The following is a 26,307-nucleotide window of genomic DNA, read 5'->3' on the forward strand; positions in this document are numbered from 1 at the left end:
CGCTAGTTTTTAGCTTTTTTGAGAACTACTTGTTGTTAGGTTTGTCGTGAAACTTCTGTGTCAGGGATTGAATGTCCGCTTTGTATTTACTGATCTCCGATCAGAAAATACAATAAGTTCATCTCGACCTTTATATTTGATCAAAAATAGGCATGGCCAGTAGGACACATCAAGGTTAATCTACTCACAAAGTTTAAAAATAACCAGTCAAATAATAATTGATTTCATGAAAAAGTGTATGCATTGTAATTAATAACAGAACCCAGTGACCTCGGCCTTTGACATGTTGACTTGAAAATAGGCTATTTTGGTTCCATATAATGAAAATTGCTATCATAGAATGTAACATCAACTTATATACTGCTACTTTGGTTCCATACATTAATAAAATGGTTTCATATTTTGTAAAAATGACATAATATATTGATAATTCGGTTCATATAAGGGCATCTCGTTCCATATATGGCTTCTTTGGTACCATATATTGAAGAACTGGTATCATATAAAGTGATAATCAAGTCATATATTGCTACTTTGGTTCTATACATTGATAAATTGGTTTCATATATTGTAAAAATGAATTAATATATTTATAATTCGGTTTCATATCAGGACATCTGGTTCCATATATGGCTACTTTGGTACCATACATTGAAGAATTGGTATCATATAATGTAATAACCTAACTTATAACCTAACTTATATATTATCCAAATGGTTACATAAATTGAAAAAGAACAATATCAGACAGCCAGTGAATGTTAGATCCTTATGCGTAGCGTGATTTAGGAGCTGATTTTAATTATATTTAGGGAATTTTAAGGATGCTAACTTAAATACGATTATATCCAAATCCGAATAAATGTTTTGTACTTCCGGATTATAAGTATTACGACAAAAGAAGGGGAGGTTACTGCGTGGAGATTATATATTAACATATTGTATGAGTTACTGTTACTGTGACCGAATTCTCTTCCACTACAGCGGAGAATAATAATAATAATACCTTAATATTTGAAGAATGAATGGCAATAAAACATAATTTGATTTTTCAGAGTCAATAATTACTTCTACAAATAATGTCACATATATACATGCATATAATACGCATTTTGTACAAAGCTGAAGAAAATAAATAAAAATGTAAATCTCAAGTTACGGCAAATACTGAAACTAATATTTTTTGTAAATAATACAACAGGGTAGGATGGGTAATATTATATGTTGTCACATGTCAACCCACGACAAGTGAACCCTTAAATTTGACCAAGTTTTTAATATTTACTGTGACTACGTTCTATTTATACCAATACAATGCGACTAATTTCAGCTACACAGGCAGTTAAAATTTAGCACACGGATACGATATATAAACGGTATCGTAAATGTTAGTTGTGTATAAATATTTCAGCACCAGGTATTTGTTATTTGAGAAACGACAAATGGGAATGTGTTTAAAACTACCGAAAATCTCTAAAACTAAAAAGAGTTTCGGAATTGCCTTGACCGTTTGCTTTGTGTGTTTTTTGGTTTATTTCACCGAATATACGTATATACATGGATTATCGAAATTAGAAATGAAGCCGTGCAAATTGGTGACGCTTAACCCGTGGGATCAATCGCTAAAGCGATATATAGAAGAAATTACGCCACCAAATAATTGTTCAAAACGAAAGCAGTTAATGTATGTTCACAACGGATTTCTACAATTTAATGAGACGGTGGTTAAAGAATATCAGATAGACACAAGATTTGTGAAATGTTTTTACAGTAACTTAAAACGAAATGGTGGAGATAAAGACGTTATATTTGAAAATGAGGTTAAATTTGTGCCTCCAATTTTAATAAAAAGTCACGTGTTTCGCGTGCGCTGTGTTGATGTGAATGATGATGAGTTTTATGATTATTTACACTTTAATCCTGTTTGGAACAATGATGCTAAAATGGCAGACGATGTTGAAGATGAGAGCGAAAATAAGCTTAGTGTGATCATAGTTGGAATAGATTCTATTTCGCGTTCGCATGCTATACGCAATCTCCCAAAGTCTTATAAGTTTCTGTTAGAAGAATTCCATGCCTACGATTTTGAAGGTTACAGTAAAGTTGGTGAAAACACGGGTCCAAATGTATTTCCTTTATTAACTGGTCAGTCTAACAGAAATTTTCCATTTGTGCTTCATTTGCGTAAGTATGCAGATTCTTTGCCTATCATATGGAATGAAAAGATTGTTAAAAAACAATTTGCCACGTTTTTTGCAGAGGACGGAAACAACATTGCCGTTTTTTCAGGAACTGGAAAAAGTGGATTTAAGGATCAACCAACAGACTTCTACTTCCGTCCATTTGGTCTCGGAATGGACAAGTTTGAGCCAAAAATCATCGAGAACTTGGGAAAAGCATCTCAATTTTGTTATGGTGTGAATAACTACTTAGAATTAGAAATAGAATACTTGAAAGGATTTTTAGTGAAATACCAAGACAAACGAAAATATGCATTCATATGGAATAACCAAGCTAGTCATTCTTCATTCACCACATTACGTCATGAAGATAACCGATTGTTCGGTTTTCTTAAATGGTTGAAATATGAAAACCAAACGAAGAACACCATTTTGATTCTGTTAAGCGACCATGGATATCGAGGTGGCGGACCTTCACTGACCCATGTCGGCAGAGCTGAAAACAACAAACCATGGCTTATGGTACACATTCCCGATTATTTGAAAAGAAAATACAGTTGGATACACGAAACAATGTTAAAGAACACCAAACGACTTCTCTCTACTTATGATATATATCAAACCACATTCGACTTAGTTCATGATGTTGCCTTCACTAAACAAAAGAACACAAGCATGATCGGTAATATCATTAGAAGGAATATTTTCTATGAGATACCTCGTGAAAGAACATGTCTTGACGCCGGTATAGAAAAGAGGTATTGTACTTGCGATGACAAAGTGCCTGTTTCCACCAACAATGGATTTATTTATTCTTTAGCCAAGTTCCTTGTCAATGAAATAAATAATATTTTATCAAAGTATCAAAGTGAATGTAATATCCTCTCTCTTCATAATGTAACAGAAGCTTCAGTTACGTACTCAATGAGTGACAAGGACACCTTTGGTCGAATACCAAATGCTCCTAAAGGAATACTTAATAAATTACTATCAAATTTTAATACAAAACAAGACCAGACTGGTCGTTATTTCATTCTGTTTCATACGAATCATGGAAACGCTTTATTTGAAGGAACTGTAGACTATGCGGAATTTGGTCCGAAAGGGATCAAGGACGAAATGACGATGATTGAAGAACCGTTCCGATTAGATAGATATGGTAACCAATCATATTGTGTAGAAGATTCCTTTTTGAAACCTTTTTGTTATTGCAAGAACTTTAAATAGACATGACATCCATCAAGTGACACATTTTTAAAGATGTTGTGACGTCATCTATATATAATATTTGCTTTGATGCTTTTATTCAAGGTCATATAATAGTACAATAAATCTAAAAATATACAAAGGGAATTCATACATTTATATTTGAAATGTAGTTATAATTATTATTATTATTATTACTATTATTATTATTATTATTATTATTATTATTATTATTATTATTATTATTATTATTATTGTTATCATTATTATTATGTGCCCTTTAAGGAATACGGTCTATTGTAATGAATGTCCACTTTATGTCTAAAATGGAAGTTATCAGTCATTGTTAAAGAATACTTATACCGACACATTTTTATAATGACGGACAACTACGTACATATACAAATGTGCCGCGTCACGACAAAACCAACATAGTGCGTTTGCGACCACCATAGTTTTCAGACCGGCCTGAGCATCCGCGCAGTCTGATCAGGATCCATGCTGTGCGCTATCAGTTTCTCTACTTGCAATAGGGTTTGTAAGCGAACAGCATGGATCTTGATCAGACTGCGCGGATGCGCAGGCTGGTCTGGATCCATGGTGGTCGCAAACGCACTATGTTGGTTTTGTCGTGACGCGGCTGGTCTGGATCCATGCTGGTCGCAAACCCACTATGTTGGTTTTGTCATGACACGGCTCAAATGTAGTAATGATACGCAGTGGAACTGTTTCAAAAGGTACACATTTCAGTTATACTTTTCTGCTTGTGCTCCACGTGCTATATTACACAACTTTAATATTCTATACATGTACATATACACGTAATTAGTTTATCAAGATGTTAAAAAGTTTATATGGTCATGTATATGAAAACGGTTTTGTAAGCATTTGTACTATTTAACCCTTGCTAAACGGCTCAGACCATATAAACTTACTACAGTTTATACTGTGCCATATAACATGTTAAAAATCTTTATAACAATTGATTAATTTTCACAGATTCTAACACGCTTCACCAAACAGACAATCAAGGCAATTAATTATTACACGATATATGCAAAAGTAGGATACGTACATGTCATGACGTCAGTAAGGCGTCAATAAACCACATGTCTTCTACGCTCAATGTAGTTAGAACAGAAAGATAAAAAAAATCTTGCCTTTAGTATTATAATGCACTGCTTATTCATTCAAATACCTTGTAATTAATCACTTGGGCCTATCGGCATACGCGATTATATTCCGACGCCTTTGCCACTAGTGCAGAGTCAGGCTAGACTGTATGTCCGTGCAATTTGGCCATGTTTTATACTTTTAGCTGAACAATTTCAAATTGTTATTTTAATATCCCCAAACGTGATAATGTACAACTCCAAATGTGGAAGCTATTGCAACTACCGTGAGTTCATGAAGTTGAAGTCGTGAATTCATGGAGTTAAAATCGTGAATTCGTGAATTTGAAATCGTGAATTCATGAAGTTGAAACCGGTCCCCACCGGTCTTTAGTATTAGCTATAGATAAGTTCATTAAGACATTAGGTTAATGGTTATTTATATGAAAGGTAAAATATGCCATGCAAATTTTGTATGTTGTAACATTTTCATTCTTTTTTATTGTTACACGACGAACAACAATTTTCTTAAGTCTGAAATTAAATTATGTTCTGTTCCAATTAGCAATCTGTTGTATTTTCAAGGCCAAAGTCGGACCTATTGAAACTGATCAATATACGCTCCTACGTAAATAATAGTACGGCATTATGTTACGTTAGATCACTTTTCAAGTTCCGATTATCGTAAACAGAAAGTATTGGAAACGCTTTGTTTGGATACTGTATAACAATGGATGTTTTTAGCTATAAATGGCGATCTAGCACGACTACGTGTATAGGCATGTACAGTAATTTTCCTCAGGCGCATGGCAATAATTGTCAAAATATCATTGTCATCCTTTGTCATCAAAAGAAAAGTGACGAAAATTGTAATGAAAATCGACATTTATCCCAAGACCTTAAGAATATGGCTTTAAAATGGTAATTCTAAGCCGTAAAGTTGCATGCTTCCAGATGAGCCAAACTAATTTAAAAAAAAATTTGAGAACAAATGTACGATGATTTTAAAGTAAGAAATAAGAATCAAGATTCAAGTAATAATGTACATGTTATGTGCGATTAATGACTGAATTTGCAGTATATACATATATCACCAAATATTCCTTAATTTGAACTGGTAATTATTGGTAGTTTACGTGGATTGTAACTTATTGTCATTTGCAATGTGTAAATTTCTATTTTTCGTTTATTTCACAATATGTTAGTGTTTAAACCTTTTTTTTTCAATCTTTCACGAAAATTAGCATGAATCTTGAGGCATGCTCCTTTAACATTGTTACATAGACCCTAAAAGACTTTGCTTATAGAGGGTCACGTGATCGGTCAGTAAAAATGGACGTACAATTCAAATTCTAACAAAGAGAAATTCATTTTTTGTGATTTTAAAGGATATATATGTAATAAAAATATTAGTCTTTAGCACGGATTTATAGTGAAACATTTCAAGTATGATTTAGTATGGGTGGATCAAGAAATAAAAAAAGGAAAGAGAGGAATAGCAGTGATAATGACAATTTAACTGATGGAAATAGAAAACTGTTTAAACAAAGAGGCCCGTCAAGTGATTCAGATAATAATGTTTCAGTAAGTGACTTGTTAAATCAGACTAATGCAGTTTTATACAATGTTGATAGCAATAATGTTTTTGAGATAAATTCAGAACCTGAGAATATTGTGTTCAAAAATATGGCGGCAAACAGTGAGCCAACAAATAAGGATTTAATGAATTGCCTTCAGAATATAAGTTCAAGGCTTGGTTGTGTCGAGAAAAAACTCAGTGCTATCGATAAATTAGAGAAGCGGGTAGGGGAGTTTGAGAAGGAATTAAAGAGTATATGGCTTGCGATGGAGGAAAGGGCAAAGAAAACTGAGGACAGAGTTATGAGTCTAGAGGACAAAGTGGAAAACGCTGATATAGGGTCAGCTTTGCTAGCCAGCAAAGTGGACGACTTATCACAAGCTCGAGACAATATACAGGAAGAGGTAGCGTATCTAAAATCGCAGTCTATGCGAAATAATCTGATTTTCACTAATGTCCCAGAAGATTTTAGTAAAGAAAACGAGACGCCGGAAGAGACAGAGCAAAAACTTAGACACCATTTACACACTTCTCTAAAAATAGCAAAAGACATGACAGACAGTATTCGATTTGAAAGAGTTCACAGATCTCCAGGGCATCAAATTCAAGGTAAAGTGCGAACTATTGTTGCCAAGTTCACTTTTTTCAAGGATCGTGAGTTTGTTCGTCGGCAGTGGAAAAATCTTAACGGTACGAGATTCAGTATGTATGAACAATTTCCACAAGAAATCATCGCCAAACGCCGGAAGTTAGTGCCGAAGATGAAGGAGGCCAGAGACCAAGGTAAAAAAGCTTGGATTGCGTACGATACTTTGTACATTGATGGACGACCAATTAGGGACTAGGGGTATGAAGGAGAGGAACTTTCTATTATTTCATGGAATGTGCACGGGCTCACGAACGATAAAAAGTCTTGTTCAAACTTTTTAGATATTATAACTAATAGTGACATTTGTTTTCTGTATGAAACATGGACCAATTCCTTAAGCAATATTACTCTTAACGGTTATGTTTCGCATCATTACTATAGAAAATTTCAAAACAGGAATGCTCGAAGATGTAGCGGTGGTTTAGTTTTGTATTACAAAGAACATTTATCCCCTGGTATTCAAATTGTTAAAAATTATCACGATACTATTATTTGGTTAAAATTAGACCGCACATTTTTTAACAATGAAGAAGATATTTATTTATGTGGAGTCTATATTTGGTGTGAAGATTCGCCTGTATACAACGTTCTCAATGTTGATTTATTCGAAACGTTAGAAAATGATGTTTTTATTTATGAAAATCTAGGAGTTGTGTATCTTTTAGGTGACTTTAATAGCAGAGTGGGGAGCAAAAATGATTGTATTGTTTATGATAAAGTTAACTTATTTACAGATGACATAGATTATGACCCCGACAACACCCCTGTTAGGGCCACAATCGACAAAAACCATAATAGTCATGGTACAAGATTACTAGATATGTGTAAATCATGTTGCTTACGTATTGTTAACGGCCGTATCGGAAATTCTAATAACTATACTTTTATGTCACAAAACGGTACATCTGTCATAGATTACTTATTATGTCATGAACGTAACTTTTCACGGATCACTGATTTTTCGGTTGACTCGTTCAATGAATGGAGTGACCATGCACCTTTACATGTATCGTTATTATGTAATAACGTACCAGATAATAATTTAAGTTATACAGAGATTAAGTACAAATGGAACGAAATACATAAGCAGCAATTTCGCTCTGGTATTATAGCCAATTTACCATTGTTAAATAATATTGTGAATAATTTAGATCATAATAATAGATCATCTGTTAACGATGCTCTTAATAAATTTACAGATGTATTACGTAATGTAGCTGATCCATTATTTGCAAAAAAATGTCATATTAAACAAAATTATTGCTTTGAATCACAATCATATATGAAACAAGCAGACTGGTTTGATAGGGACTGCACGCTAGCTCGTGCTGCTTATGTGGAAAAATTGAGGCTATTTAATTGTGATAAAACAGAATTTAACAGAATACAATTGTGTGAACAAAAATCTTTGTATAAAAATATTATACGTAAGAAAAAAAATGCGTATTTCAAAACTAAAATGCTTGAAATACAAACTTTAAAAAATAGTAAGCCTAGGGATTTTTGGAAATACTTTAAAAAGAAAAACTATGTTGAGAATAAAATTCCTCTTGATGAATTTAAAGAATACTTTTCAAATATTTGCAATGAAATGTTCTATTGTTACAATGATGACGCTGAATTGTTTTGTGATAATAATAATTTTGATTCTGATAATGATGCATTTCCAGAATTGGACTTGCCTATAACTGTGAGTGAAATATCGTCTGCAGTGAAATCATTGAAGCGTAACAAAGCGTGTGGTAATGATTGCCTATTAAATGAGTATTTTATAGAAAGTGCTGATATTTTGTCATCGCATTTATGTGATTTATTTAATTGTATATTGGATTCAGGATTTTTTCCGGACAAATGGACCGAAGGTGTAATTTTACCTTTACATAAGAAGGGAAATAAAAATGAAGTGAATAATTATAGGGGTATAACGCTTGTTAGCTGTTTATCTAAACTTTTTACTACTGTTATTAATAATAGAATTGAGCGCTTTTGTAATGATAACAATACTATTTCAGATGCTCAATTTGGTTTCCGTAAAGGAAGATCTACTGTTGACGCAATATTTATTCTTACGTCATTAGTTCAAAACTATTTATATAATAATAAAAGATTGTATGTTATTTTTGTTGATATGATGAAATGTTTCGATTCAATTTATAGAAATGGATTATGGTTAAAATTGTACAATTGTGGTATACAAGGTAAAATACTTAGAATTGTAAGGGATATGTATAAAAAAGTAAAATCATGTGTTAAGTCATTTTCTAATTATTCTGATTATTTTAATTATGCTGTAGGCTTACGTCAAGGGGAGGTAATGTCTCCTCTGCTATTTTCTCTTTTTATGGAAGATTTAGAATTGTTTTTACAAAATAGTGTCGACTCTGGTCTATTACTGGAGGATATAGTTTTAATTCTTTTGTTGTTTGCTGACGACATGGCCATCATAGGCCAGACACCTGAGGAAACTCAAGAACTTTTAGACACTTTAAAAATTTATTGTGATAACTGGGGTCTTAAAGTAAATACAACAAAAACAAAAATAATGGTCTTCCGTAAAAGGGGTGGGCTCTTACCAAAAGAGAATTGGTATTATGATGGTAAAAAAATTGAAGTGGTAAATGACTTTAATTACTTGGGAACAGTTTTTAACTACACTGGTAGCTTTTTATTGAATCAGGAACATTTGATAGGTAAGGCGTTAAAGGCTATGAATGTGTTATTATGTAAATGTAATGAATATGATCTAAGTCCAAAGTTATTTTGTCAGTTATTTGATGCTTTTGTTGTTTCTATTTTGAACTATTCATGTGAAGTCTGGGGATATTCTAAGTCGAAACCAATTGAAAGAATTCATTTAAAATTTTGCAAAAGATTATTAAAAGTGAGACAGAATACATGTAATGCATATGTTTATGGCGAATTGGGAAGGTACCCATTGTATGTAAATAGATATATAAGAATAATAAAATACTGGATGAAAATTGTTGAGACTGATAATATCTTATTAAAAACAATGTATAATATAGCATTAAATGACAGCAATAGTGGATGTGTAAACTGGGTCACAAATGTGAAAAAAATTTTGAATGCTTATGGATTTTCATATGTTTTTGATCAAATAAATTACATAGATAAGAATATATTTTTGACAGAGTTTAAAAATCGCATTTTGGATGTTGTTAAACAAGAATGGTTTGCTAACTTAGAAAATAGTTCTCTTTTATATTTTTATAAAAATGTTAAGAGTACATTTGAATATGAGAAATATTTAGATATTTTACCAAAAGGATTTAGATTTTATTTTTGTAAATTACGCATGAGTGGTCTTCCCCTTAGAATTCAAACAGGAAGATTTAATAGAAACCTTATTCCCCGTAATGAACGATATTGTTTATGTTGTAACAATTTAGATATAGAAGATGAGTATCATTTTATATGTATATGCAGCTTTTATTCAGAATTAAGAAAAAAATACATAAAGGATATTTACGTCAAAAGACCATCTGTTTATAAATTTATCAAACTTTTAAATTCTTGTGATAAAACCGAGCTCATACAATTATCACTGTTCATCAAAAACGCTCTTGCTTTAAGAAATTCAGTATTAACTGTAGAAAGATAACTCTAATACATGTTCTTTCTCCTTATACATGATTAATTGTTTTGATTTATATGTATTCAAATTACTACCATTACTGTCAAAAATAATTCTGTTCTTATTGTATCTCACGTTGACATATATAATTATTGATATGTATATACAAGATGATGTACTATGTACAAATCTGAATAAACTATCTGTTCTGTTCTGTTCTGTTCTTATAACAAGAAAATCAATGATCCAATGTATCGCATGATTTCTTATAAACGAGTAAATCAGTCATCACATGTATCGCAAAATAATAGCAAATAACAGTTTGCAGGAGACACAAAAATCATTTACAGGCGTAAACTTTTTTATTCAAGGGCCATAATTCAGCCAAAAAAGCTTTTAATCGCAAATCCTGTAAAATTCGCACAAGTACTCGAGGTACCGGCCAGTCCTGTCAAAGTTTTTACTCAAATTGCATTAGTAGTATAAGAGAAGAAGTCCGAATAAAACTTTAAAACATGAAAATAGTAAAAGGGTTATAGCTATGATAAAATCAAAGTTTTGTGATGGCCAGACAGACAGACGGACAGATAGACAGGCGACGAAGAGGGTATCTATTGTAGCATGCATCAACTACTGTGTATCACACGACACAAACACCATTAACGGGCCCAAACGCGTTTTTATTCAAGGGCCATAAATCATCCATAAATTATTCGACTTGAATATCAGCGTTATATACGCAAGTACTTGAGGTACCGATCATTTCTGTACAGTTCATTTCAAATTAAGAAAAAATAGTCCAGACAAAGTCTTTTAAAAAAAATATTAAAGGGCCATAACTGTAACAAAAATCATCGAACTGGTAAATGCCTACGATATACACAACTAGATTTGACACTGGTCATTCCTATAAAGTTTTTGATATAAATGCACCTGAGCAGTTTTAAGGAGTAGTCCTGACACGTTTTGGCGATGGGCTGACGGACAGACGGACGACAGAGGAATGATCCTTATATGTCACTGCTACAGACACAAATACCATATAATTAATATATAGAAGGAAAATGTCTTGAATTAAAAGTCTGGTGTAGCGAAAGAGTACATATTCTATATAAGTTGTATTTTTATCTTTTGTTTTTATGTATTTTTCCTTATAAAGGAAAGAAAGAAAGAAACACAAATACATTGACAATTATATCATATCCATACCAATTTTGGTTAAAATATACATTTTCTTTATACCGTTTTCTGTTTGCTAGTCTGAAGTAAACAAAGGGTTCAACACTGAAATATGAAATTTTGGGTGATTTGAATAAAATATTTAGAAGCGTTAACAAATTTAAACAAAGAAGATCCTTGAAAATTGATATTTTCTGGCTATGCTAACACATAATGGGTATTCAATTTACAAAGGCAGCATTTTTCGCGGAAAGATATGGCTATATGAATACGTCCGACTAACCTAGATTTGTTGTAGATCTGGAGCTTTTACAGTTAATACCAGTAAAATAATTACAATTTTCGAGCGAATTAAGTACCGCGGTGCTACGAAGAGAATTCAAGACCATCCTACACGGCGTATATTGTACATAATGTATGACGAATACATTTTCATTCGTTTTGAATAATTTCGTTTTCATTCAGAAGAGTGATGTTCATGTCCATGTCATTCTTATATTTTATAAGTTTTCATTGTTTAGGAAAGTGTGCCTGAGGTGATCAGGAATTTTACATCATACGTACTGCTTCAAAATCGTTTACGATTACACTAAAATGTTATGTGTATGTATAAAAAGTAAGTCTATGTTAACGTTGTTTATTCGCGATCATATAATCACACAATTAATAACGAATTTATAATGCCTCATAGACAGGGCTCTGTGTTTAAATGCAATCAATAGAAACAATGTGCTAAAACTTAATAGGGCGGCTTTCGGACAATTTTTTTTATTCTATTTAGGGTGGGAATCCGGACTGGCGTTTTTCTTTTCTTTTCTTAATAGGACTTATTCTATATAATAACAGCCGCGAGCTATTTTAAAGTATTCAAGTATATTTATTTTGGTCTTTGCGTAAAAAGTTGAGAACATGTATTTATGATACATGGAAGAAGATACGAATCAGCCGTTTGGACCTTTCCAGTGTTTACAGTTTTATGTAAATTGGCAATGGCTACACTGAGATAATACATAGTCACTGGTTGACCTGGTTTGCACAAAAGAACACGTGCATTGTTTGTGATATTGTTTGTGAGCAGTTGACCTAGCAATGAATGGAAAAGGTGTGGCTAAATGTTCCGCTACGAAAAACCGGAAAGGTCCATTAACACTATTGTTCAGATGATTGGTGAAATTTGCTAAATTATCGATTACCCCGTACGTTGCCATTGCATTTTACTTATCATAACAGCACTATATATATGCGTCTTTGCTCTTATATTATTTTTACGAAGTTTTTGTTAAAATACATTCATATAAATTGACGTTTGAATTATAGACAATGAAATAAGAGAGTTTTTATCTCGGCATTGGTATTTGTTGAAATAAGAATAAGTTATTTCATAGTAATAATGCAAAATGTCTCTGTTATTAACAATTTCAGTTAAAGTTAAGCTTGATAAAAATGCATTTACTTATTTCTGAACAGGCTTATTCATAAGTCAATTCAACTAAATAGCAGAAGCAATCTATTAAAAATGCATTTACTTATTTCTGAACAGGCTTATTCATAAGTCAATTCAACTAAATAGCAGAAGCAATCTATTAAAAATGCATTTACTTATTTCTGAACAGGCTTATTCATAAGTCAATTCAACTAAATAGCAGAAGCAATCTATTAAAAATGCATTTACTTATTTCTGAACAGGCTTATTCATAAGTCAATTCAACTAAATAGCAGAAGCAATCTATTAAAAATGCATTTACTTATTTCTGAACAGGCTTATTCATAAGTCAATTCAACTAAATAGCAGAAGCAATCTATTAAAAATGCATTTACTTATTTCTGAACAGGCTTATTCATAAGTCAATTCAACTAAATAGCAGAAGCAATCTATTAAAAATGCATTTACTTATTTCTGAACAGGCTTATTCATAAGTCAATTCAACTAAATAGCAGAAGCAATCTATTAGCGACTGAAACTTAATAATAAACCAAGATACAACTTTTGAAGCTCAAATATTCTGTACAAAATTTTAAGATTGTCTATAGCTTATAAATTTGACACTGGCCAGTTAAAAGCTGAACCTTAATATACAAGGTTGATAAATCGCGTGCCAATTAGTAGTCGACGAGTCAACAATGAGCCTTTAAACTGAATCTACCCATACGATCAGTACCTTATGATCAGCCTCTCAAGACTGCATAGATTAATGAGCCGTGTCACGACAAAATCAACATAATGGCTTTGCGACCAGCATGGATCCAGACCAGCCTGCGCATCCGCGCAGTCTGATCAGGATCCATGCTGTTCGCTATCAGTTTTCTTACTTGTTATAGGGTCTGTAAGCGAACAGCATGGATCCTGATCAGACTGCGCGGATGCGCAGGCTGGTCTGGATCCATGCTGGTCGCAAAGCCATTATGTTGGTTTTGTCATGACGCGGCTCATTTGTAATGTTCCCTTTACATTAATAATGATTTTGTTCAGATTGAAAGATGGACATTTCAGTTTAAGATAAAAAGCATGGAAAGGGTTAACTGTATAAACTGTGTGTGAATAAAAGTAAACAGGATTACCCCATTCATTTCAAGATGTTTGGACAGTTATAAGCCTTCTTTTGAATTTCTATATAAACTTAAGAAATTTACAAAATTCATGATGGTTTTGCATTACCATCTGGTCATTCACCCATGACTAACCCATGGATACATTGTATAAATATTGTGTACACTAGGCTTATTTTCACGGTGTCCTATCTCAGTGAATTAACAATAAGATTTTAATTGATCCTTATTGATTAGAAAAATTGTCCAATATTCCGACTACAGTCTTTGTCAATAATTTGTAAATAATACAATCTATGTCATCTAAAGATTATTTTTATTTTTGTTGAATTTTACATCACACCAGCATAGTATAGGTCATATGGCGACTTTTCAGAGAAGGCTTCGGGTTGATACTTTTTTGGCTTGAGACACACTAGCGTAATTAATATTTTGATTTTTCTTTAAAGGGAGACACAGGCAAAATTTTCATTTCTTAGTTTTGAATTTTTCATTCATTATTCTGTAAATGCCCTCAAAATGAATACATTAGACAGTCAAAGGAACAATTGTTTTTCTCCATATAAGGAATAAAATGGTGGTTTCTTAACTTGACCCCTGTGGGTCAGGTTAGAGAGCTAGGATTTCATAATAGTCATCAAAGTGAACTCTGGAAACGTTAAAAACATGTCAAATGAATGTCTTAGACTTGTTTCAATCATACAATATCCACAATACCCGTTATTGTAACTTCAATGGTTTGTTCAAGTCACATGACTTGTTTTAAAAATATTCGGTGATTCTATTGGCCCCTAAATTTTTTTCAACATAAATAGATATATTTACGAGTTAAACCCAAAATACAATGTATATGGAGTTTAAACAGAAATTCATCCTGCAACTTCATTCTAGTGTGATTTGAGTAGATAAGATCAGCATTATTTTGCCTGAGTATCCCTTTAAACATGTAATTACAACATTTACATAATACATGTAAATTATTATATTCTTCAAACTTTGGTGATATTTCATTTACTTCTTAACATTCCACATTTAGAAGAAGCTAGTCCGATCCGCAATATTTAAGAAAAGTTAAATAGTTCGATTTCGAGTCGCCCGTGTAAATAAACTCGTGTGTCTCTTTCGCACTGTAATCCGATCTTTACATTTAATTGTAATACTGATCCATTCACATTGATCAATGTACTATTACACACTGGCCATAGCTTTCGCAGAAGCGGTGGGTCTACCGCAGCGACGGTGGAGTATTCGTCGCAGAAGCGGTGGATAAAATATGGCCGTTTGTTGTTTTCGGTAAGTATATGACTGAATTTTGTTTTATGTTTTAATGTTTTACTGGAAACACTCAGTGAGACTGGAGCCCACATATGTACTCTTTCAACCTATTACAAGGACACGGTGCAATTCATTGCCGTTTATGCAAATACTTCTGTACAGTTTGATGAGGGGACGCCACTTTTGCCTAATTTTGGTTAAAACACATACAAATGTGTGCAAAACGACCCCATAATGCATCGGCATCACATCCAATCAATGATACTTTCACAAATTAACCATAATTTGGAAAATTTGGAAATTGTTATTGCCTGTTTATAAAATAAATGACAAAAAATGTTTTCGTCGCAGACGGCGGTGGATTCGATTGCAACGCAGTGCGGTGGACCCGATACCATTTTTGTATATTTTAAGAATTTAACTTGACGTAAGGCATTTTTTAATTGAGTACAGCCCTTTTCTTACTTTGACATCTGAGAAACGTGCTTATTTGATGTTTAAAACGATATTAATTATTATATATACGTTCGTACAAGTATATGTCCGAGGTCCGCTTTCATTTTCCTGCCATTGAAAATTACTTCAGCCATAATTATCATTGAATAATCTACGTTCAACCTTGGACTTAAAAAGACCGTAAGTTCATTTTTGTCATACAGACATATAAAAGATACTCGTAAAGATAAACAGAACATGCTTCTTGAATACGAAAAACAACCTCAGTTTTTAATGTCACTGTGTTATATTACCATATAGTGAGAACACTAATATAAATAAATTTTATGTTAACAGCGTAAGAGTTATTTCAGGAAAAGTTTTTTCTCTATTACTTTTTAGTAAAGACCTACGCGTTTTTTCTTCTTTTTCTTAAATTGTGACATATATAAAAAAAATGGTTTCAGATATGGTATATGTTTAAAGAATTTTAAAGTATGAAATGAAATAAAAAAAAAGGTAATAGAAGTATTTTATGGAATTAAGTCTTTCTTTAAAAATGTACACAAATATAGTAAAGAACTTAATAAGCGGGAGAAAAAAGATTTTTCAGACTTACATTTAAGTTATATGACCTTGAAATAACCACAATTAAGGAAAAAATCAAATTCACGTACAGGAAATGAGATCGGTGACCCCTAAGTTTTTTTCCGCTCTAAATGTTTATGTTATCATATTCTAGCATCATGCTTAATTTAAAGAATATAATTATATTGAACCTCCTTAATTTTGCGTGTATGTGTTTATAATACTGCACATTTGTTACGTCACTTTTCATTGGATAATCGTGACGTTTATATACATACAATGTACTTTTTAAATACATGGCTGCCGTCGATTTATGAAATTATCTCATTTTTCTCTAACAAAAAATGCTTGATGTATTATGAGTTCGTTGTAAATAAATCCAACAGATTATATGGTCGTATATAAACGGTTGTTCGCAATATTAATGGCTATCGATCGAAATTCTTTATAATACTTGTACATGTTGTAAAAATCAGAAAATAAAGTTACAAATAAACCAAAGAGCTCTATAATTAGATAAACGTCTCGATTTTCCAATGAAAAATTACGTTACAAACATGCGGTATTATAAAGCTTATATATTTATATATACGACTGCTGTTTATTTAATAAGAAATTTTATGTTTATGTTTTATATTTTCAAACAACCGTTTATATACGGCCATATTGTATAGCCTTTCAAAATCTTTATAACTAATATGATACTCTCGAAAATGCCATGAATATGTGTTAACTTTATGTTTTTATAACTCATATGCCGTAATGCAAAAATATATGCATATATATGTATATACCTGCCATGCCGCTTTTAATAAGTCAGAAATCGGCATTGGTTATACGGTATAACACGTGATCACGTGTAACATGTAAATGTCTGACACATGTGATATTTTGGCTGGATTCATCACATTTGTGGAATTCCCTGCACATCGCTATATTTCCTTTCGGTGGTGCATCAAGGTCAAATATCATGACTCTTAGTTTCCGCCGTTTCCTCTACGGTCCGGGTTGTCAAATGCATGAACCCTAATATGAACTTGGAAATACAAATATGATAAAGGGCATTATATATATTATATGTTCTTACTTTCCTGCGCTTTTCAACTGGAATGGTGCATTCACAATCAAATATACTTGATACTTAGTAATAACCCGCAATAAATTGTTGAACGTGGATTATTCTATGATAATTATGGCTGAAGTAATTTTCAATGGAAGGAAAATGAAAGCGGACCTCGGACATATATTTGTACGAGAGTATATATAATAATTAATATCGTTTTAAACATCAAATAAACACGTTTCTCAGATGTCAAAGTAAGAAAATGGCTGCACTCAATTAAAAAGTGCCTTACGTCAAGTTAAATTCTTAAAATATACAAAAATGGTATCGGGTCCACCGCACTGCGTTGCAATCGAATCCACCGCCGTCTGCGACGAAAACATTTTTTGTCATTTATTTTATAAACAGGCAATAATAATTTCCCAATTTTTCAAATTATGATTAATTTGTGAAAGTATCATTGATCGGATGTGATGCCGATGTATGATGGGGTCGTTTTGCACACATTTGTATGTGTTTTAACCAAAATTAGGCAAAAGTGGCGTCCCCTCATCAAACTGTACAGAAGTGTTTGCATAAACGGCAATGAATTGCACCGTGTCCTTGTAATAGGTTGAAAGAGTACATATGTGGGCTCCAGTCTCACTGAGTGTTTCCAGTAAAACATTAAAACATAAAACAAAATTCTGTCATATACTTACCGACAACAGCAAACGGCCATATTTTATCCACCGCTTCTGCGACGAATACTCCACCGTCGCTGCGGTAGACCCACCGCTTCTGCGAAAGCTATGGCCAGTGTGTATTATGGGTATTTCTTTAGCAAGTAGTTATTTTGATTGGGTTATTGTGCGTTGTCAAGCGTCATACAAATAAAATCTAGCACACAGTTATAATTAATGTGACTGTAGCAACAATCGGAACACATCGACGGTTATTCATAATAATCTCCGAGTTAATATAACCACGTGGTTTACATGTAGTGTAATCTTTGTATAATACATGTATATATGCATATACTTGACATCCAAAATAATAAATAAATAATAAATAAATAAAGCATATCTTAGTAAGATTATTATTGAAAATATATCAAACAATATTAAATAAACTGAAAGCGCCCACTGATGTACCAACAAGTACACATTTTGTAATCCATAATAAGAGGTGTACAAATAATGTACTGTTTACTTTTATATCTATATGCATGAATTTAATAAATTGTGATGGACTTTAATACGATATATTGGAATAAGATGTGAATCTATTATTATACAACCGCTGCTTTATATGAAGTGCAAACATCATTATATCGTGTGCTTGGTGGGACTAAATTCACCGGGTTTTATCTCACTATGCACCTTTCGTGGCGGGGACTGTTGAACATTCGGAACTGCCTCGGCTATTATCTATAATAACCTCGGAAACAATACGGATTGAAAGTATTTCTACCACGTGGTTTCAGATGTAAACAGAAACAGAGATAATGTAAAACGAATGTATATATTTGACATCTAATGTCTGTTCCGGTACTCTTATGCTTGAAAATATGTCTGATAACAGTTTGTAATTTAAATATGCCCACTGATGTTCAGTTTAAACAAATCCGACTAAATGTCAACAGGTTGGTTTTTTGTACTTTCGGTTTCTACAACCATAATAATAAATATATAAATAATGTATTGTTTGCTTTTGTACCTATGAATTCACTTATTTTAGGTAGACCTTCACTTCATATATTGGAAATAAACTTGTCAACAACTCCCAGCATTAAATTACTACTTGTTTACATGTTTAGTTTGTTAGCGTAGGTTAGACCGAAATACCGCATCCGTTCTGTGTATTCATACTATTGTGTTCGAGGTCCTTATCCGAAGACTGACGGAAAGGGCCGAGTAGTTGCGATTGGACTGTTGAAGTGTACGTGATAAAATCTCAAGACTTGAGGTCAAAACTGCTGACCAATTGTTAAGTTGGTTCTATATAAAGACGATTCTACATAATAAAGTGTTGTTTTGACTCTATATACATCATATATTGCTAAGTTGTCGCTATATAAGGATGATTCCTCATAATATACTGGTATTTTGACTCTATATGAGGATGGTTTCACATAATATACTGAAAAATGCACATCGTATATTGATAGATTGACATAATATAAGGAAACATTGACATCATATATTGTTGACTCTATATAAAGATGGTTCCAATTAATATATTCATAACTCCACATCTTATAATGGCAGACAGCCATCATATTAGGACAGATTGACATAATATAAACTTATTTTGACCTTATATAAGGATGGTTCCACATAATATATCTAAAAATGCACATCGTATAATGATATATTGACATCATATAAAGACACATTGACATCATATATTGTTCAGTTGACTATAGATCAGGATGGTTCCACATAATATATTGTATAAGGCTGACTCAATACATTGCTATTTGGACATAACAACGTTTACAGTCGAGACTTTCCATATTCCTGCGTTACTGGATATTGTGTTCGAGGTCCGAAGTCTGACGGAAAGGACCGGGGAGATGCGATTGCTGCAGCAAGGCACATGTACAATTTTGTTTATGTTTTGTGCATAATTTTCGTCAGTATTACAATTTGAATAGTATATGACGTATCAACTTTAAACTTCATAGATGGATAGATTTCTTTAAAATGACTGCATTGCATAAGAATACACGTAGTTACTCTTGACTTAAAATTTTAGGGATACTAATTTAAAATTTCATTGGAAGATTTATCAAAACTCCATCGAAAGATATATCAAAACTCCAATTGAATATATATGAAAATTCCACTGGAATATGTATAAAATTTCCATTGGAAGATATGTCAAGACTCCATAAGAAGACAATTGTATATAAAAACTCCATCGGAATATATATATATCATAACTCTACTGGAATACAATTGTATATAAAAACTCCATCGGAATATATATATGTATCAAAACTCTACTGGAAGACAATTGTATTTAAAAACTCCATCGGAATATATATGTATCAAAACTCTACTGGAAGACAATTGTATATAAAAACTCCATCGGAATATATATATATCAAAACTCTACTGGAAGACAATTGTATATAAAAACTCCATCGGAATATATATATATATCAAAACTCTACTGGAAGACAATTGTATATAAAAACTCCATCGGAATATATATATATCAAAACTCTACTGGAAGACAATTGTATATAAAAACTCCATCGGAATATATATATATCAAAACTCTACTGGAAGACAATTGTATATAAAAACTCCATCGGAATATATATGTATCAAAACTCTACTGGAAGACAATTGTATATAAAAACTCCATCGGAATATATATATATCAAAACTCTACTGGAAGACAATTGTATATAAAAACTCCATCGGAATATATATATATCAAAACTCTACTGGAAGACAATTGTATATAAAAACTCCATCGGAATATATATATATCAAAACTCTACCTGAAGACAATTGTATATAAAAACTCCGTCGGAATATATATGTATCAAAACTCTACTGGAATACAATTGTATATAAAAACTCCATCGGAATATATATGTATCAAAACTCTACTGGAAGACAATTGTATATAAAAACTCCATCGGAATATATATGTATCAAAACTCTACTGGAAGACAATTGTATATAAAAACTCCATCGGAATATATATATATCAAAACTCTACTGGAAGACAATTGTATATAAAAACTCCATCGGAATATATATGTATCAAAACTCTACTGGAAGACAATTGTATATAAAAACTCCATCGGAATATATATGTATCAAAACTCTACTGGAAGACAATTGTATATAAAAACTCCATCGGAATATATATGTATCAAAAATCTACTGGAAGACAATTGTATATAAAAACTCCATCGGAATATATATGTATCAAAACTCTACTGGAAGACAATTGTATATCATTCCACTGGAGAATATTATCACAGTGGAAGGACAACAGCTGACTATTTGGAATGACAACTGTTCATTTCATAATTTTGGAGTTATTGCCCTTTTGTCATCGTCCATGTTAATTTGCAAGGAACATATAACTCAAAAAGATACATGTACCATCTTTCAATTCATTGATTGGTAGATTTCATAGATGAGGTGTCAGGAGCAAAAGAACAATAACGCTTTACTTCATAAAAGTGTTACTATTGCCCAGTATTTTTTTTCATGTTTGAAGCAGATTTTACTCAAAACGTAAGAAGGTACATCAGCTTGCTTGTAAAGGTCAAATATCCCAGATGTAAAATCCCTCGTGTGAATTGTAGCGTAAATAGAGGATATTAAATAAGTGAAAGTTTAATCTGAATTTTAATGAATGAGCTAAATAAGATTATATTATGCGAACCTCTAATATTCAATACCCAAAATAAAAACTGTTTAAAGTGCAAAGTAACATTCACAGCAGTGTAATACCATTTCTATAGAGTCGCAAAAGCGCCACGGTATGTGATAAATAACATGTACTTTATTTGTTTTCATTACTTTTTTAATGCGTTTCGCCGCCGGAAAGCCCAAATGGGCGACCGTACACTCAAGTCGAGCCATCCTAGAGCGTCCCGCAGAGATTTTTTCGTCGATTTTTCCAGCTTTAATTGGTGGAGGAAGTGATAAAAACTAAGTGGGAAGGTGACACCTTTAGGCTTCTTTAAATTCTATTTCCATGCCCATTTTTGAGAAAAAAATAATTTCTTAATTCTTTATGATTATTGATTTGTTCCTTGAATATGAATGTCATAATTTCCTTACATTTTAAATATCAATGGAGCATATATTAATGTGTGTATCAATAATTCAATGTAAGGTATTCATACCGAGACGTGACAGTTTCATTTAGAAAGGTAACTTGCGGTGCTTCTTAGATCTAACCATTCAATAAAAGTATGAGTATTTTGTTATGCTTATTTAATTCTGCTTTCATCTAAAATGACATTCATACACGAGGTTTAGTTTATGATTGCCTATTCGATCATTACCAGTAGATATTATAAATAAGCTGCATAGAATTATTTATAAACAGGGGCGTCCTTTGTAAATATAAATGTAAAAAAGTAATAATTAAGCACATGTACAACAAATACTGTAAAACAGGAAGTGAGTTCTACGTTGATTTATTAATTTTAGGGTTTTTTTTTTAATTTATTTTCCGTGTTTACAATAGTCCTTCAGCAACTAAGAATTTGAAAAAAATAATAACTGTCGTTTTTTTAGTTTCTTTAAGCAAACACTGCTATCATTTCATCATGTATACAAACCACAAAAATAACCTACGCAAGTAAAAGTAGTTTAACTTCGGCCGAGTACTTTTTCAAAGATACTTCTTGTTTATAATGTCCCCTGCATGGGGGTGGGGGCATCATGGAAAAAGATTATACATATTATACATGTATTAGAACAAAATGTTATCTAACATTGTCTGCTGTTTTTGACGAAATAAAGAAATATCGTATCGTATCGTATCGAAACTTATCGTACCGTGTCGTATCGCATCGTGTCGTATTGTAATGGATTGTAGTGTATCGTATTGTTATGTATCGTATCGTAACGTATCGTATCGTGTCGTTGTCCGTATTGTATTGTTACCGTATTCACGGGGGAGGAAGTGTTACACGAAAGATGGAGTTTCTTATGATAACTTGTTTGGAGTTCTTATGATAACTGTCACGGAGTTCCTGGAAAACGTTACGGATTTCTGTGGAAAACTTTTCTATATACTTGGAGAACTCGCGTAAAAAATGGTTATTCTTAACTTTAAATGGGTGTTTGAGGTTCTAAATGAAACTTTGATAATTAAGCTTGCCCTACATATTGTATTTTGTTTCAGAAAAAATCGTTAAGTCCATATTTTGTCGCCTTTTAAAAAAAAATCTGGTAGTTTTGAGAAAAATTACCAAATTACTTGCTAATTCGTACATATTGACCTTTTCATTTGTGATCTTCTTCGTTGCTATACTTAATTACCTAATAATTATGGAGAGATGCAAACATAAAGCCCGGGCTAATAAATTTATACCCGACTTTTCAAATGTTACGGAGTTCTTGCGATAACTCAAAATATGTCCTGGAGTTCTTATGATAACTTTTGTTTCTGCCAGTGTGTTTTGTGCTTAATCACGGCACGTTTAAGCGTATTTTTATTAGTCAATAAGTGTGTAAATCATTATGAAGCATAGTACGCTTATCATTTGCAAAATAATTTGGTTATATAACGTTGGTTTTGATCGTGTTTTTCAGTTCAAGAGATATTTTTCTTACCTCCGTTTCTTGTGGGTTTTTTTGTGTTTGTTTTGGTCTTTGTGTGTGTGTGTGTGTTTTTTTTATTTTATTGGAATGACTGTAAACATACTTGATGTAGAGCATTTACTTACAGGATAAAAATACGCTTTGAATTTAATACTTCAAGCATGATTTCGTCATATATGCATTATTCCTGGCAGTTTTAGAGAACATTAAGTAACTATGCTATCGGTATGCATGTAAATGGTTATCAGCAAAATAGTAGGTAGTATGCACTACCCTTATCTAAATTTAATGAGGTGGGTGTCGTCTTTATGTATTCAACGGGTATTTCAATTTCTAAAAGGTATCAGTTTTTGTCATAGAAACGTATAAAGTTCTATGACAATGATATGACGATAGAAAGTAAGTCTTTAATAAGATATGTGAGTCACCGTAAGGTTCATGCCGTTTATCGACCTTGTTCCTTTCTCTATTAAATCCAATGTAGCATATCACGTGACGTATAGCAATTTCCATATTTCGGGAAATTACTGCATACATTTTTCTTATCAAAGTTGGAGTCCTAGTGGAAATTTTGCAACAACTTTTGCTGTAACTGATTACAAAAATATATTGTCGAACTTCTTTCGCTCGAACACGTAGGGCACGTGCAAATCTGTCGAAGAGATCGGTAGTAATCGGTTGATTTTTTATTCATAAAAAGATCATACATTTCGGGTGCATGGGTGTGAAGGATATCCCGGTTATATACGTTACATGGTATATAATGATACAATTTACTTAGCCGCTTCTTGAGGGAAGCCCAACTACTTATTGTCTGCTTTAGAAAGGCAGTTGCTTAAAACAAGTTATCTGAGAAAAAAAGTGTAAGTTTTAAATATTTTTTCCTTGGCGGTTTAAGCCATGTTACTGCTGAATACAGGTGACCGCTGATTCAGGTTTTCCTGAAGAATTTTTTTTGTTTGTTTCATTTTACGCCTTTTCCCAACAGTATTTCAGTCATATGGGCGGGTAGTTTCCATCGTTTCTGGAGAGTTACACCAGTACTAGACTACCTTCCTCCGTGCTAAACTACCAAAGCATCTCCCGGGGATCGAACCCACTCCAGAGATCGAGGTAACTGGATTAGAAGTCATCGACTCAAACCCCTCGACCACGAAGGCGGTCGTTCCTGAAGATATAACTTAGCACCTGTTTATCCTATGTAGACTGTACACCAAAGCAGTTTCATGTCTTCTCCAGATATATTCATTGATCGTGTTTTAATTTTGCTACATGGCCTCAATGTTGCATTTGCGGAAACTTATGACATAAAACTTTTGTTGACGAACAGTATACACAGAAACATTAAATTTAGTGCATTCGTTGGGTTTAATGTCAATATGATTTCGCACAAATTTAATTAGGAACTAAAACACGATCAAAACCAACGTTATATAACCAAATTATTTTGCAAATGATAAGCGTACTATGCTTCATAATGATTTACACACTTATTGACTAATAAAATACGCTTAAACGTGCCGTAATTAAGCACAAGAAACACACTGGCAGTACAAAAGTTATCATAAGAACTCCAGGACATATTTTGAGTTATCACAAGAACTCCGTAACATTTGAAAAATCGGGTATACATTTTATTAGCCCGGGCTTTATGTTTGCAACTCTCTACTATAATTATGTGATTATGTATAGCAACGAAGAAGATCACAAATGAAAAAGTCAATATGTACGAATTAGCAAGTAATTTGGAAATTTTTCTCAAAACTACCAGATTTTTTTAAACGGCGACGAAATATGGACTAAAATATGTAGGGCAAGCTTAATTATCAAAGTTAAATTTAGCACCTCAAACTCCCCATTTAAAGTTAAAAATAACCATTTTTTACGCGAGTTCTCTAAGTATATAGAAAAGTTTTCCACAGAAATCCGTAACGTTTTCCAGGAACTCCGTGACAGTTATCATAAGAACTCCAAACAAGTTATCATAAGAACTCCATCCTTCGTGTAACACTTCCTCCCCGTGGTATTGTTATCATTAGTGACGTCGAACAGCAATTTCGCATGAGAAGAGCCGATGATTACAATACCATTAAGTTCAGGGGAGATAAACGACAAGCAGGCAACAATTTTACGCAATAAGCTGAAGGGTTACTTTTAGATTATAAGAAGTAGACTTTTGAACGAAGGAATCCGAAAGAAAAAAACAACAAGAAAAAACACGAAGGTATGGCGACGGAAACAAAATGGCCAGAACGCGACATCATATAATTTTCTTGTTCGTACTTTTTAGTTTTGGTCGGCGTGTACTTGTCTGTTCGTCATCGTACATTCGATATTTTGTTCACTGCTCTGATTTTTTATTTGAGATTATAGTTACATATAATGTATTAACAGTATAATTATGCTTTGAAATTAGAACAACCCATGAAAAGCCTTTTAACCATTGCAACAGTATGTTGTCAGCCATCTTTTCCTCTTGCAGAAGTGTAAAAATCACTCCAAAATTAAAAGTCACAGGTCAACAGTCTGAATTGCAGTCCAGTGCTTCGTACAGGGTTTTCATTGTATGCAGTCAGGTGAGAATGAGCAAATGTGTACTATATGTG

General features: G+C 32.6%; 1 protein-coding gene across 1 annotated transcript; it reads left to right on the top strand.

The window, feature by feature from the left end:
* Nucleotides 1-1,426: 1,426 nt before the first annotated feature.
* LOC132735805 (uncharacterized) lies at nt 1,427-3,454 on the top strand (the record flags this gene model as incomplete). The annotated part of the gene is given in 1 exon segment (XM_060722808.1): nt 1,427-3,454. A coding segment is annotated over 1 exon segment (1,965 nt). The 3' UTR covers nt 3,408-3,454.
* Nucleotides 3,455-26,307: the final 22,853 nt, after the last annotated feature.

The sequence above is a fragment of the Ruditapes philippinarum genome, unplaced genomic scaffold (genome assembly GCF_026571515.1).
Source record: "Ruditapes philippinarum isolate M1 unplaced genomic scaffold, ASM2657151v2 ctg10569_1_1_1_1, whole genome shotgun sequence".
Classification (NCBI taxonomy): Eukaryota; Metazoa; Mollusca; class Bivalvia; order Venerida; family Veneridae; genus Ruditapes; species Ruditapes philippinarum.